Source organism: Agelaius tricolor, unplaced genomic scaffold, assembly GCF_023055355.1.
Source record: "Agelaius tricolor isolate 1412-34295 unplaced genomic scaffold, bAgeTri1.0.p SCAF_6, whole genome shotgun sequence".
In the NCBI taxonomy this organism is placed as follows: domain Eukaryota; kingdom Metazoa; phylum Chordata; class Aves; order Passeriformes; family Icteridae; genus Agelaius; species Agelaius tricolor.
In genome coordinates, this window is record NW_027269266.1 from 35,273,119 (window position 1) to 35,288,408 (window position 15,290).

Consider the following 15,290-nt stretch of genomic DNA (forward strand, 5'->3'; position numbering starts at 1 on the left):
GTCCCCCATCAGCTCGGTCTCTCTCGCCTCACTCTGCTCCCCGCAGTGCTGTTCCAGGCCTGGCACCTGGTGCTGCCAAGCCAAGGATCAGAGCTGTAGAGCCTCTGAGCAAGGTGTTTCCTGACAGAGCCCTGGTGGCACAGAGGGACCTGTCTGAATTTACTGCCTGCACATTGGCATGTCTCTACCTGGCATGGGCAAACTGATGCTGCTTTCTAAATATTGTAACTTGCTCTGGTTTGGGCAAACTGACAAGAATGAAAAGAAGCACTGCTGATGCCATTTCAGCCAAATTGCCAAGTGGTAGTTTAAAACCTGACCGTCTTGGAGCTTCTCTAGAAAAAGAAAAAACCTTTTAGCTTAATACATTCAAAATAACATATTTTCCAAACCCTATTCTCAGGAACAGCTAAGCCATTTTACCTAGAATTTTTTCCCAAGTGATTTCTGCTTCAGGGTTGGAAAATTTCAGTATGAACTGCTGCTTGCATAACATCCTCTCCCCCTAAACCAGCACGTGACATACATGCACAGACACCATAACACAAAATCCTGACACCATGTGAGCAGCTAAGCTTGCCAGCCTATACTTCATGCATCTACTAAGTATGAAAACACAGTGTTTATATTCAAGTTGATTATGTGTTTTTTTTAGTATCTAGCATTTATGGATGAGAAAAATCAGACAAAAATGCATGTGCTGTTGTATTCTCTGTTACGAGATTTCTGTCTTAGTTAACCTTTGTTAACTGCTGATAATTCATCACCAGGGCAAAGGAAGATAGTTTAGCAGCAGTGTATTTTTTTTTTTTTGGTCTCACTACTTGTCTCCATCACCTCTGTATTATAAGGATTTCTGCAGTTTGTGTTTCAATGTGTGCCTCTTTTCTGTCATGGCAGTTAGATAAAATGTCGTTAAAGTCAAAGCCCTAACCTCCTTTAGCTGAAATTAATCCTAATACATCTTAATGAATTAATGAATCAAGAGCCTCTGATCAGCTGAGGTAGATCAATTGCAACATATCTTCTGATATTATGCAGAGCCACTTAAAAACCCTTTATGACAGTTTAGATAGCTTATCCTTCCAGAGGTGGCTTGCAGCTGGCTACAACTCTGAATCTGCTGTAGGATCAGTTTATAGGAAAGTCTGTCTCTCTACAAGAGGTGAACATCAGACTCCTCTGAAAATGCTGCACCTCTCCAGCAGGGAAAGGTGAGGAGGTGCATGGGTAAAGCTGCTTGTGCAGATCCCTTTTTCCTTTATTCTGCATAATTTGAATTTGAGACAGAGATGTCACAAGACTTTTCAATGCTTTCATTACAACGATGCATTCAAGCCTGAGAGAAATTAGGACTAATGTATACAAAACACCTGGTAAGCTATTTTTTGTCAGTCTTTTAAATAGTAGCCCATTTTATGTTTAGTGTATATAAAAGCCCCTTGGACTAGAGACAGGAAATGGGTAACTTCCAGCAAAATGTTAGTTTGATCTCAGCAAACTGAATTTCTTAACACACATTTTACATGGGTTTGTATCTCCATAAGTGGCTGTAAGTGCTAAGAAATTACATTTTCAAAGCACCAAAACAGTCCCAGTTAATTACAATGTGTAAATAACCAGGATAATATACATAATAATTCATGTAGCAGGATAGGCTGTAACTCTTTAGTTGCAATAACTTTGCTTATAATTATTAAAAGGGCAGCCCTGATGTTAATTTTTTATGCTATGCATAAATTGCTTATGTTAGTAGCTAAAAACCTTGTAAAGATATAAAATAAGAAACATTTGCTTTGCTGATCTCTAATGAAGTAAAAAGATTAGTCTATATGTCCTTCTCTCCTTGTATGTCTCTCATCAGGAACAAATACAGACTGGGAGGTTTTTTGCTGTCAGGTTAAAGGATAACAGTGAGATACTGACAGCACAATACACCAAGCTAAAGCACTGCCAGCCTCACAGTGAAAGATAAAATTCAGCTTTCTAGCTCACTGCAGTTTCCCTGTGCCTATTTAGGGAGCCAAAACCCAACACAGTTTAATGTTCTGAGATGAAAATAGAAGCAGATAAAAAGAAATTAGATGTAGAAGAATGGGGAGTGAACCACAGTTTGAGATTCTATGTGTTTTCAAGGGCAAAAAAATTGTATTTACTGTGTGTCATAACAAAGAGCCTCCTGGTCAGAGCTTAGTCTGCCATACACTGGCCTGTCTAAAAGGGGCAGAATGAGGCAGAGCATGAGGCTTATATGGCAGATGATACCATTGTCTCAGTAAATCTCATATTTCTGGAAAACCTTTCTAGCTATGACACTTGGAGCTGCTTGCTGTTAATAAGGTAAGGCAAGATTATTTTCTGTTTCTGCAGTTTGGCACTACAATTATCATTTTTTTAATTACCAAAGATGGAAGATGTTCCTGAGCTTTGAGGATGGAGGATCAGAGTTGTATCTGAACAGACAAGTCCCATATGCAGTTATCTCCCTTTGACACATGTTGTTCCTATCTCCACCCAGAGAGAGCTTCTTCCTCACTTCCCTTTGACACAGTCAGAACTTAGCTTGCACAATCTCCAGGCCTGAACTCCTTCCTCTCTTAGGTTTGGGGGTTTTATTATTTGCTACATACTTGTGGTCTTAGAAAATGGTGACTGTTATTGATGCTGAAACCAGTGCTGGAAAGATGCCTGCCTGCCTGCCTGCCTGCCTGTGGGTGATGGGACAAGGCAGAGAAGGACTGTGGGATGTAAAATGGAGGTCATGGTCTCCCTGAGTTTCTCATCAAAATATTATCATCTAGTACATATAAACAAATTCTTGCTGAATGAGCACCAGCTTCCTTGCCTGTCTTTTCCTGCTTTCCTGATGTACTTATTTACTTATTGCTCATGTCTCAGGTTGTGCTTCCCTCTCAGTCCTCTCCTTCCCATGTGCCTGTGACACCAGGACATGGCTTCATTGCCTCCACACCTTCAGCCCAGTTCTTGCAGAGCACCTCCCTTGGAAAACTGTGAATGCATCACACCCACATACAGCAACCATGACAGAGACTCTCATCATGGCCAGGACTACCTCTGAGCTGCAGGGTGCCTGATGCCACCAGCATGTGTCAAGGAGCCACCCAGGGTGGGCGGTGAGGCATCAGCACTGGTCTGGTGCAGTGTGGCTGTGCAGCTCATGCCCTGCTGCACAGCTGGAGCCACCCTCTGCTGGGGGATGCTGCCTTAGCAGGTCCCAGGTTCACGTGGTCATCTTTGGCCAAAGCAGCAAAGAGCAAATATTTTACATGAAAACCCTTACAAAGCCTTCCTTAAACTCATATAAGGCCTCTGAAAAAGTCTTCACATGAAAAAACAAACTAATTTGCTAACCCAGGAGCCATGCCCTATACCTTCCAGTATTTTTTTATCAGAACTGATCCCCTCATTCTCTAAAACCATCCACAGAAGGAATGGTGCAGAAGGAGCAAGACATCTTCTCCCAAGTGAGTCAACTTAGGCGTGCATGTATAGCCTACTTACTGCATCCCCAGAAGCAGTGATGCAGCTTCAAGAAAGTCTTGTTATGATAGGTGTGGGAAGAGATAAGGACAAACTTGTGAGTCACAGGAGAATGCCAGGGGCAGAGCCTGCATTCAGGACTTGGAATCCTGTACTCGCACCTGTAAACCTGATAATAGGTAAGAAAGAAGGAAGCGATCGATAATTAAAATAATTATGGAATAAATTAAGATAATTAGTCTCCTTATTTGTCTCCTAAAGTGTTGTCCAAAACTGGAATCCCGGGATTCCAGGCCCTCTGGTTTTGTGCCACCCTCTAAAATAAGAGTCCCCATCATTAGGTCTTCTTGGGCAAGAGTTATAATTTGTGACACTGTCCACTTGTGCAGAGCTGCAGCTCCTCAACTGGGAGGAAGCATCAAAATGGGAAATGGGAGTAGTGAAACAATGACAGACCAGCTCTTTCTACACTCCAGATATTTTGCAGCTCTTCCTCATAGATGGGTCAGTCTCAGTGGGGCAGAAGTAGCAGTTTGCTATCTCCCAAGGGCCTGTGTGGGGCAGAGAAGCCGTGAAACAATGAGTGAGGATGGTGAGCCTGCCAGCCTTGGCACAGGAGGTGAGGGATGTGAGGGTTTGGTGACCCACAAAGAAAGCTGTGGCAGAAGGTAGAAGATGGGTGGTGATAATGTAACTGTGCCTTCTGCACTCCTGCTGACATCCTGCCTCCCTCACCCCACAGATCCCCAGCTGGGGTTGGTGCTGTACTCCTGGGGTTGCTCTGCATTTTTCACTATTACAGTCAATCCAAATGGAAGTTTTTAGCTGTTTAGTTTCTGCTGCTTGGCTGAGGGGTTGGCAGTGGTGCCTATGGGTGTGTCTCTAGTTCCTGGAAAATCTAGGATTTCCAGGTGGTCCCTCATACAACAGATATGTAGAAGGCTCATGACTGGGTTTGCACAACCAGATGTGCTTAGGCCACTGAAACTTCATCTTACAACACTGACATAGATATTATTTCTGTATCAAGCGTGCTGGCTGGCACCTGGAGAAAGGAGAAAGGAGGCCCTTTCTCTCCCATCCCTGCCAGCAGTGCCTGTGCCAGTCTCCCAGGGGTATTTCAGGCTTCCACCAAATAACCTGCCCTACATGGCACAAGCAGTCAAAATGCACCAAGTGGAGTCCCAGAGGTTTGCAGGGATCTCTGCCACGAATTAAGGAATAGAGAGAACATAAAAATGCATTAGAGAAAGGAATAAACAAAAGAATTGTGGGGAGTCAAAGAGAAGGTAAGGGAAAAATAGGTATTACATCCCATGTTTGCAAGAAGAGATCCAGAGCTCTCATTACCATAAAATAATACAGTGTAAGCCTATGCAGTGACTGCTGATGGCTAAATAACTTCAACAAACATCTTCTGGACCTCACACACACAAATTATGCAAAGGCAGGAGTGACTCCAGCCTTTAGTTTTCTGACTTGGTTTGGATTAAATCAAAAGTCTGACTGCAGTCAGGAAGAGCATCCTCTGGGTAAGAAGCATATAAAAACTGCTAAATGGTCCATCACTAACAAGAAATTTGTGCGACTGGAGCAGCCATGGGTGTTGCAAATGACATTTTATCCATTTATTTTTCTGCATTTTTTCCTTTAGAAACTGGGTAATTGGGGTGTGAGGTTTCCTATCAGAGCAAAAACCTGATGGGAAGGTCTGTGCTGTTAGAGTCACATGTAAGCACCATGGGAAGCTGACGAGGTGCTAGAGGCAGCCTAATGAGCAAAACTTTAGTATTGTTAATACTTCCAGTGATTCACAAATTATTGATAGCACTCCTGAATGCCTGGTGGCCAGGAGGGAGGCCACCTCACCCACAAGGAATGCACTAATGAAAGGACACAATAGGATTTCATACTCAGACAAGTTCCCTGGAAGAGCAAGAGCTATGCTTTTCCTATTGGAATTGAATGGCAAGAGTAAAAACAGGTGGGAGCACTGGAAGAAAATCTCTCTTGAACAAAAGGAGGGAGACAAGGCTAGGTTGGGCATGCTGGATCTGACTGGGCTGTGAGACAGGGAGGAGGGTTAGGGGTAGACTCCCAGAGCTCAGCTGTGGGCTGGGTGGTCCCTGTCAGAGCAGTAGCATTCAGCATTAGGCTGCTATTAACTGAGTCATTCTTTAATTTATGGGAGCAAGATAGGCCCCAAAAGCCCTAAATGACAACTTGGTAATAACCAGGAGTCTGGCACGCCCTGAACTGTATTTTGATTTCCTCTTTTGTGACTCGAGAACGCAGCTGCCTCCTTTGCCTCCTTGGAATAATACTAACACACAGGCTCTTGCATTTAAGCCTGTCAGGTGTTCATGGTGAATTCATGCAGGAGCAACAAATGTGAAATGCATGTCTGATCTGCTGGGAGCATGGGCTCTGAGCAGGGATCCCCCTCAGGGCTATCAGCAGCCTGAGCGAGACCTGAAACCCACATGAGCTGGCACCTGTGTCTCACCTGGCTCCTGGCTTCCCTAATTTGATGCAGATGAGTAGCATTCCTGAAGTCACCTGGCTACTCACCTGAGCTTGTGAGCTGAGCAGCACAGGCAGGATCATCTGCTCCCACCTGTGCTTCCTCAACTCGGGTTTCAGAGTCAGCTCAACTTGTGCAAACCCACTGACATGCCCCAAAGGACAGAAACTGAAAAATGTGGAGAGGGTTTTTCAGACAATACTGTGAGTTTGAATCTAATTTAATATATTCATGTTTAATGACAAAAACCAAGCAACAGAGGGGTTGCATGGTGCTCAGGTTTATGCACGCATTATAATTAGAAAATTAGTATGTGCTGCACTTCTGAATTCAGCCAAGAGAAGAAAACAGCCTGGATATATGCAACAATGACATGTGTCCACTCGTATGTCAAAGCATAAGGGGTTTGTTTTTTGTCTTTTCGCTCCTTAGTCTTGTTAAAATTTTAAATGTAATATTTTTCTTTTCACTGGAGCAGTTTAAGACAAAGTAAAGCTCTTTTTCTTTTTGTTTTTAACAACATATTTGCATAAAGTTAGAATGTGAGCAATGATCAGGCTTCATGTTAAAAAAAAGAAAGAGGAAAACTTACCTATTCACAGTTAGAGTGATTTCTTTCAAAGCAGCTTCTAGCAGGCAGCAGGTCTGCAAGTGTAGTGAAATTAGTGTTTATAAATGTTACTATAGTAACCGTATCTGTAGCCACAAGCTGGTAGACTTACATTTCTGGTTATCTGGCGAGCATCAAGGTATAATGGAAAAAAAGAGACATGACATGGTATGGCAGCCATGCTCTTGAGGATTCAAGAAGGAACTGCAGTAAAATTATTTGCTTCCTGACAACTTTCATCTTTGATTTTACTTTCATGGAAGCAATAAGTTTTCAGGCTTTTAAGGTTCCTAAAGAATAAGGTTGTTCACCTAGGCTGTGATCCTGTGAGCATTCACCTGTGCAGCTTCAGACATAAATGCCCACTGAGTGGCCTTGATGCACATCGGTGGAGTTATTCATCTGTGTGAAAGCAGTAAATGTATTTTCAATACCAAAACTGTAATTCATTACATGCAAGTGTGCAAACTTAATGCTGGGTTAAATATCATTATCTACCTGGTTAAAGGAGAACCTGGTGTTTGGGGTAAAAAAAACAAAACAAAAAAGGAAAAACATACAGGGGCGTGTAAAGGTACATAACTCCCAGGATAACTAGGAGTCGATGTTCAGGCGGGGATATTATGTGGTCCATTGCAGCCAGCGTGTTGTTCCAGATGTGCTCTTTGCTCGTAACATTTGCTCTGCCGAGGAGGAGTCGTGGGAAAGCTGAAAGCGAAACTAAGCAAGAACAGTTTCATTTTCAAGTCCGAAAGAAGAAACCTAACCGGCATAAAGAAAATGCAAGCAAAGAGCTTCTTAGGGGTTGCTAATATACAGCGGCTATTTGTTATTTTAAAACGTGATTCGGACACTTACACCAAAAATTTAAAAATAAAAGACGAAGATAATTCTCTCCTAAATTCCAGACAAACTGGATTTTCTTATCACGTTTCATTTCCTATTAATCTTGAGGCTGCTACAGCCAAGGGCAGCGGCTCCTCCACCTTAACCAGTCCGTCTTAAAGCGGCGGGGATGGCAGCAGCCATCTTACGGGTCGCTGTCACAGCTGCAGGAAGCCCGAAGCCAGCCCGGCCCCGACGCGCACCCCCCGGGGTACCCCGGCTGCGGACGGCCCGCGGCAGAGGCCGGGGCGCAGGTCTGACCCCCACGCCACCGACACGCTGCCGATTTGAAAACCTCAGCGAAATGAAAATATAAATAAGTAAATAGAGAAAAACAACAGATCTCCCTGTTTCATTAAATGCTTCATTTTATTCCATTCTGGTTTCCTGTAATTTCGTGAATATGCCGACTCGCTGTATAACACCATGCTTGAAAATATCCCCAGGAGCTGCGAAGGGAAGAAGGACGCCGCAGGGTTTTGGCACCCATCCTTCCCCCCAAATATTACTTCGCACAAACCTAGAGTTATTTTTGCTTTCCCCGTGCAAGGTGCCAACGCCCTGTGCCTGCAAAGCCCTCTCTCTTTGCTGGGACTTCCCTCCAAACTCACACTGCTTTTTTGATAGTTTAGCTTCACACATCAAAGAACCGTAAATCCTACGCAAACGCCCAGCCTCAATGTCAACCCTTTAAACCGTGGTGCCGTAGTACGGAATTGCCATTTGTGGTTTCTCACGGCTCAACCACGGTTTTACATACGTGCAGCGGGGCAGAACCGCTTCGCAGCCGGTGCACTTGCTGCTGTGCATGGAGTGCGCTCTCTGGAGCAGGGCCATTTCCTTAATTTAACTTTCAATTAAAGGGTGATCCCTTTAAGGTATGAACTGACCTGCTCTCAACACTTGTTTCTGGACATAACAAAAAACCAAGCCCCAGAACCACGACACGAGAAACTGAGCAGAGAGTTTTTAAATTAGCCGGTATTTCAAACTGACCCGTACTTTTACATTCAATTAGAAATGATCTGGGGAAGAAGACGGAACCCTTCAAGGGTGGCCGCAGAGTACACAGTGTGGGAAGGCAATGGTTAAGCCAAACAAAGTAGCGGCGCTCCGAGGGGCCACGGCGGCTGCGGCAGCACCGCGGGCTCGCCGGGGTTCGGGACCGTGCGACACTGCCAGCGATGCCGCCTCTTTTTAGGGCAACTTTCCGCGCAGCCTCCCGGAGGGCCGGGATGGCTCCGTAGCGGCTCCGCACGCCGCGGGTGCCGCCGCCCTTCCCGCGGGGGCGCCGCCCGCCCCGCGCAGCCCCCGCGCAGGGAGGGGGGGCGGGAGGGAGGGAGGCGGGCGCGCCCTTGCGGTGCGCAGCGGCGGGAGGCGGGTGCCGGCCCCCCACCCCCGCCGGCGGGGCAGGAGCCGCCCGCGGAGCGGCGGGTCCCTCCTCCCGCCCCCCCGGGAGCAGCCGCCGGCGGCGGAGCGGCGAAGGGGAGGGTCCAAGGCCGGGCGCACCGCGCCGCGCCGGCGGGCCGGACGGACGGGCGGCCGCCGCCGCGCCGCGGGCATGGCGGAGCCTGGCGGCGGCGGGGCCGGGGCGGCGGGCGGCGGCGGGCCGCAGCAGGGCTCCCCGGCCGCCGCGGGGGTGGCCGCCGGGGGGCCGGTCCGCAGCGCCGCCGAGAACCCCGGCGGGGCTGGTTCGGCGCGCACCGCGGGGAAGAAGGCGCAGCTGCGCGCCGCGCCGCGGGCCAAGAAGCTGGAGAAGCTGGGCGTCTACTCCGCCTGCAAGGTACCCGGCCGGGCGGCCGCGGGAGCCCCCCCGCCCACGGAGGGTGGGGATTGACGGGAGGGGAGGGGAGGGAGGAAGGGAGGGAGGCGGTGAGGAAGGGCCGTGCCCTGCCGGGCGCGGGGGCGGCCCGGCTGCCGCCCGGCGCTGCCCGAGGAAGTGGTGGCTACGGCGGTGCCGGTGGATCCTGCTCCCCCCGGAGCTTTTCGGCCGCTGGCCGCAAAAATTAAACCCGCGCGCACCGAATACGGGACCGCGCGGGTAGCGCCGGCGCCCGCCCGCCCGTCCCGCCGCCCGTCCGTCCCGCCGCCCGTCCCGCTGCTCCGGCAGTCCCTCCGCGGAGGCGGCGGCGGGCGGGGCGGCTCCCGGTGCTGGCGGTGAGCGCTGGGTGAGCAGCGCTGCTGCCGCGCTCTCCGCGTAAACATCCCGGGCGGGGAGCGCGGCACCTCTCTGCTCCGCCCGCAGCTCCCGGCCCCGGGCGGGGGCTGCTCCAGCCCGCCCTGGCCGCGGTCTCGCAGCGCGGAGCTGTTGACACCGCTGAAGCCGCTGCTCCGGGCTGGAGCTGCCACTGTCGCCAGCAGCTCTGGCAGAGGGGCGAAGGGGCGCGGCCTCCGCGCTTGGGAAAGTTGTGTCCCCTGCGGTCACGTAGCGCCGGGCCGGTGTCCGGTGTGTGGTGCCCGAGCGGATGGCGGGGTCCCCTGTGCACCTGTACCCTGGCCCAGCAGGGCTCTCTGCTCCGTGTCTGCCTGCACTCGCATTCAGGAGTGCTGCTCCTGGTTTCCCATCACAAGCACTTTCTGTCCACCTGCGATTTTCTTCTTGGTGGGAGAAGCAGGACTCGCCTGTTTATTATAGAGGGAGGGAGCTCGGTCAGAGCTGTCGCTCTCGTCTCTAGAGCTCAGACCGCGGTCATTGTCGCCTGTGCTCAGAGCATGGGCCGCTGGCTGCGCTGCTGCTGTCAAGGCAATTTGTGGATGCACAGCGGGTCTGACATATTTAGATTGGCAGTGCTGATGTCAGATCCCCTAGTAATGCTTTCAGCTTTGAGAGTAGCTGTTTGTGAAAAAAGTGCATCTTATTTTCTCTGTTCTCCTACTTCGGCAGATGTTAAGTGAAAGGCCAAGCTGACAGACGAGACGAGGCATCGTTGCACCGCGGCTCTGTAGTCCTGGCTGGCGGTGCGAGGAGATTTAGCTGTAGGTTGAGGGCATGGCGCAATGCTGCCATGGAAGGGCAAATTACGGAAGCCACACATTGCAATGTCTTAGCTCTTCCCACATGTGCAGGCACCTACCTACACTTCAGCTTTGGAGCATGCATGGGACAGTGTGAGATTACACCAGTGCCAATAAGGTTAAAGAGCAGCTGCTGTACTTGAACTTGGCAGCACTAACTGTGGGCAGAATGATTTGAAGCTTTCCCAGTGTTAATTCCCCTTTGCACCCCCATATTTTAATGTTACCAAGACTTGCTAATAAATGAAGCTGGTTGTGAAGTGGGTAAATTTTTTGTGGGCTGTTAGGGAAGTGTGTGTGTGTGTTTGAATTGCTTTTTTCTTCCTTGGTTGGTGCTTTTTTTTCCCCTCTGATGCCCCTCCAGATGATGTTTTTGAGGGTGAAAGCCTTCTCCTGTAGTGCTCTGCCCCGCAGATGTTGCTGTGCTATAGAGAAGCCTTGTCTCCTCTGAAACCCTTTGCTTTTTTGGGGGCTCAGCAGCCTCTCTCTTGCAGGTGCTTTGTGGTAAGCGAGGTGAGCACCATTTGGGAGGGAAGGAGGGTACACTGTGGCCTGCTGTCAGCTCCTCTTTCCCTCTTGCAGGAGGTGATGAGGTACAGAGCAGGAACAGCTCCTGTTGTCAGTGCTCTGCTGGGTGTCCTTGCTGGCCCTCGTCTGTGACAAGTCTTGGATGTGTGTCTTGGTACTGATAAATGGAGCAGGACCCATGGTCAGGGGGTTTTCATCCTGCCAGGACGTAGGCACAGTTCCAGCACTAAACACTGCACTGTGTTCAGATTAAAATTGCTGTTTGACTTCTCTACAGCAGTTCAGTGGCAGGCAGCTTGCTTTCAGATCTCATAACAAAAACAAGTAAGCAGGCTGGAAGCTCCTTGCAAGCTTCTCCTGTGGGATAAGGTGGGAAGGATAGTGCAGGGTGGAAGAATGTTTTATTTTTTTTCCTGAGCACCTGGCAGGTGCTCCAGAAGGACCCTTTTTGGCTTGTAACATTAGTGATTTGCTGGAAACTGTAGCCTCGATAAGCTGGTTTGCCAACTGTAGCAGTGCAGTGTGTAACTTTAAACTTTTTCTTACTTTGGGTTGCAACTTCTCTTTCATTGATTCTGCATTTGTGCTTGTGAGTGCAAAAGAGTGAGAGGAGGCAAACACTCACACCATCTCCAAAGGGGACATCTGTTCTCATTCAACTAGTGACTGTACGTGGATCTTATGTAAATCTACATGGAGCTGTGCAAGTTGGAGTGCTAAAATATGTAACAGCATCCTTAACACCAATCACCTTCTCCCACAGGAGTTTCATTGCAGAATTCAGCATGCAGAATTTATTAGGAGCTTAGCCTCAGGGATGTTTGGAGTAACAGCCAGGGAGCACCTGTCTGCTAGGGATAAAGTCAGAACACAAGCAGGTGGAGAGGTCAGTGACTGTGCAGAGGGTGAGTGTCACTGGTGAGAGCAGAAATGCTGAGCAGAGGAGAGTTAAGGGCAGTGCTCAGGGGCAGGGTGCTTGGTCCTCCTGGTCCTTCTTTACAGCCCATCCCTTTCCATCATGGGAAACATGGACAAGGACTGCTGGTAAATACATATTTGGTGTGCACGTATCCTGAGCAGAATGAGCTTGAAGTTTAGGGACCTGAGACTAGACAAATGTGGAGTTTGGGTTTTTTCCTGATAAAAGAACTGGACCAGGAGAGCTGTAGCTGTTGAGCTGCTCCACTTGACTTGTTCGTCTGTGAGAAAAGTCTGGGTGGAAGGCATAGAACAGGCTCTTCTTGGTAAAAACCTTCTTAAAAGCCCAAGTCTGAAGGAGGAGGGTGGCATTCTGAACAAGATATATGAGAGGAGTTGGTGCTGTTTTCATGACTTTTGGAGGTACACAGTAGTGCTGTGAGGGGTTTTGTATTTGGCACTTGCTGTGTCTGTGTGTGTATGAATGGCTGCATACATCGTTTTGGTTTTGTCCACTGTGAAATTGAGCATTAGGCATGTGAGCTTGCAGCATTTTACATAAAAGCAGCACTGTGTGACTTACACACATAAATATATTTAATGAAGATGTAGGAGGAAGCCTCCTCTGCATTTTTTTTTTCCCTATTGGTTTACAATATGTGAAAATACAACTCTCTCTTCCGTCTCACTGGGAGCTTTTTTTGTAAATAAGGTGAAATATGTACTATTTTAGTACACTAAGTTTTCTGTAAACTTGTTTATTTTTCATTATACATGTCTTACAGTAATGCCTGGGTGTTTACAGATATAATTAGAACCCAGTAGTCTAAAGCACATGCACAAAGAATAATACCTCCTTGAAGAAAAGCTTTTTGCTTTAGATAAGCACAGTAGGCAGAGTGAGAAGGGTTGTGGTGAGATGACTTGGCCAAGGCCCTGCAGCAGGTGAGCAATGGGCAGATGTGGAAGTAAAATCCCAGCCCCAGGCTCCAGAGCTGCTGCTGATCCTTTCTGGAAGCACTTCTTCCCACTTCTCATTCTAGAGTGGCCTCTAGTTTTCCCACACATAAAAAAAAAAAAAAAAAAAAAAAAAAAAAAAAAAAAAAAAAAAAAAAAAAAAGCATTCATAGGGTAAACTTGTGTCACCTTTTCCATAAGAAAATATTTTATTTCCTGATTTTTATAAGGCAGATTAAGATGAGGCCAATTTGGCCATGTGACTGCTGGGCTCTTTATACTGAGAGTACAGCTCCTTGAAGCTCAACTTGAAATGTATTGTTTTCTGCAGAAGTGTATAGGAGACAAAGAAGTAATCTAAAGCTTTCTTATCACTTTCATCGTGGAGTGGGTCGGTTTTATAATGTCTTACAGCCCCAATTAAAGCAACTTCCTTTAAATAGGAAATTACCATTAACTTTACAAGATACAACTTTACTGGTTGCTTATTATTAATAAAAGCTTTATATGGTAGCCTACTTCTCTTCTGTAAGTGAAACTGGAAGGTACAGGGAATAAAATAATTGGATCAATCAATAAATTAAGAACATGCCCTTTAAGCTACCCATTAAACCGCTTATTTTGTATTGTTAAAGTTAAATGGGTCAGCTAATTTCCTGATACATATGAGTGGCTCTTTGGTTCTTGGGTACTGGACATATGAGTAGGAAAAAAATATTATTTAAATTCATCAGTGTATTTATTATAGTTTATATGATACTCTTTGATAAAGTTATCATTTTGAGCTTGCTACCAGCAGGAAAAAGCTTATAGGGTATTTTACTCAGCTTTTCTGTTGGGAGGAAGAAGATGTTTTCTAGAGTAATTATACTTGCTGGAAATAGAGAAGATCTGTAATGTTCTGTGCATAATCTGTTGAGCCTGTTTTGCATCTCAATTACCAAATAGGGTAACCTGTATGATTTTTAGCTGGAAAGAAAAATCCTGCACAACAGCTATTTGAAACTCCGATTTAGAACTGTTGGGGTCTTTTGCCTTATAATTAAGTTAGCTTGAAGTTTGCCCATTCACTACCCAAAAGGGGGAGAGATATTTTAGTCAATAGGTTATTGTAACATTCTTAATTCATTCTTATTTGCAGAGCTGAAACTCACCCAAAAGGGGCTGAGATATTTGCAATATTGTAACTTTCAGGTGCTTCCTTTTAACTACAATTCTGACAATTTGTGTTAAAATGTGCTGTATTTTTTCATGGTCCATTTTGACCTATCAGTGAATACTTATTCAGTATTCTAAGGGAAATGATCACTTTATGTTTCCTAGAGTTATAGTTTTCACTGCCCAGAGCTACTGGACAGTTTGATTTCTCCCATTGTAACACTCCACCAAACATGGAAGGAGTTAAAAAGAAAATTGAAATTGTGTTATGCAGTGCAAAATGTACATAATTTCTGCAATGGGTTTTTTCTTTTTTGCTTGTTTTGTGGTTGGCTTTTTTTGTTTGTTTGTTTGCAGGGAGGGGGGAAGGCAATAGTGTGTAGTTGTTGTGTTTTATTTTATTGCACTCCTCCAATTTAATTAAAAACCACCAATGAAGTGTGGTGTTCATGCTCCCTGGGCCTGCAAAGATGATGGTCATTATTTTTCAGGCCTCATTAGGGCACAAGTTCTACAGTGGATTTATCAGAGCTCTGCAGATGTCCCAGAAAACAGGGCTTCAAGGAGTGGATGTGCTACTTCAAATACTTTTCCTTCCTTCCCTCAAAACTGCTTTGATCTTACATTAAGTTTTTGCAGAGGTGAAGTCATACTTTATTTTCTAATGAAAAGCAGATGAGTGACATTAAAAAAAAAGGAAGAAAGGAAAAAAGCTGAAGATAGTCAAAGAAAGGATTGAATGAACAAAATGCTGTGGAACATTTAAAACAACTCAGCAATTTAAGCCACTGAGGAATGCACATTGCATATTCACTGCAAAATACTTGCACTGTCAACATCTACAATAAAAGTTTTAAAGAGGACCTTTTTAGGTTCTGTTTTGCCTTGGTTAAGAGAACATTAATGCTGATTCTGGTGTTTTATTGAGGTTAACCAAAAAACCCCACCCTAGTGGTTGGTTGGTTAAGGTCTCAAGAATAATTCGAACAATACCAATTAACAGCTGTTGCAAAAAGATCTGGAGAGGAAATACCAACAAGAGCAGAAAAAAATTTGTCATCAAGCATGCTGGTTTTGTTCTTCTGTGGGTGGGTTGATATTTATTTTTGTCAGTTTAACTGAGCTGTTATCACGATTCGTGCATCTGTTTGCATCTTTGCTGTTAATTATGGTGCAACACTAAAGTTTGCATAG

At 46.4% G+C, this 15,290-nt stretch overlaps 3 protein-coding genes across 11 annotated transcripts in view; 1 reads left to right on the top strand and 2 right to left on the bottom strand.

Moving 5' to 3' along the window:
- EFHB (EF-hand domain family member B) overlaps window positions 1-6,691 on the bottom strand; it is a 54,481-nt gene extending 47,790 nt beyond the window's left edge. The window contains exon 1 of the mRNA XM_071429327.1: window positions 6,618-6,691. The gene's annotated coding sequence lies outside the window, so the exon portion shown is untranslated. The remainder of the gene's footprint in view (window positions 1-6,617) is intronic.
- The window catches only part of PP2D1 (protein phosphatase 2C like domain containing 1), a 14,118-nt gene extending 5,761 nt beyond the window's left edge, over window positions 1-8,357 (bottom strand). Inside the window, 4 exon segments of the mRNA XM_071429885.1 lie at window positions 6,073-6,193; window positions 7,196-7,355; window positions 7,670-7,815; window positions 8,281-8,357. Coding sequence (XP_071285986.1) covers window positions 6,073-6,193; window positions 7,196-7,355; window positions 7,670-7,815; window positions 8,281-8,357 — 504 coding nt within the window.
- A 517-nt stretch (window positions 8,358-8,874) lies between these two features.
- The window catches only part of KAT2B (lysine acetyltransferase 2B), a 40,722-nt gene continuing 34,306 nt past the window's right edge, over window positions 8,875-15,290 (top strand). For 6 of the 9 annotated variants that reach the window (XR_011679562.1, XR_011679561.1, XR_011679563.1 and 3 more), the window contains exon 1: window positions 8,875-9,303. Coding sequence is in view for 6 of the 9 variants with exons in the window: in XM_071429318.1 (XP_071285419.1) it covers window positions 9,082-9,303 (222 nt within the window). In the remaining 3 variants the exon portion in view is untranslated. The remainder of the gene's footprint in view (window positions 9,304-15,290) is intronic. The other 3 variants (XM_071429319.1, XM_071429320.1, XM_071429317.1) reach the window with 3 other exon arrangements.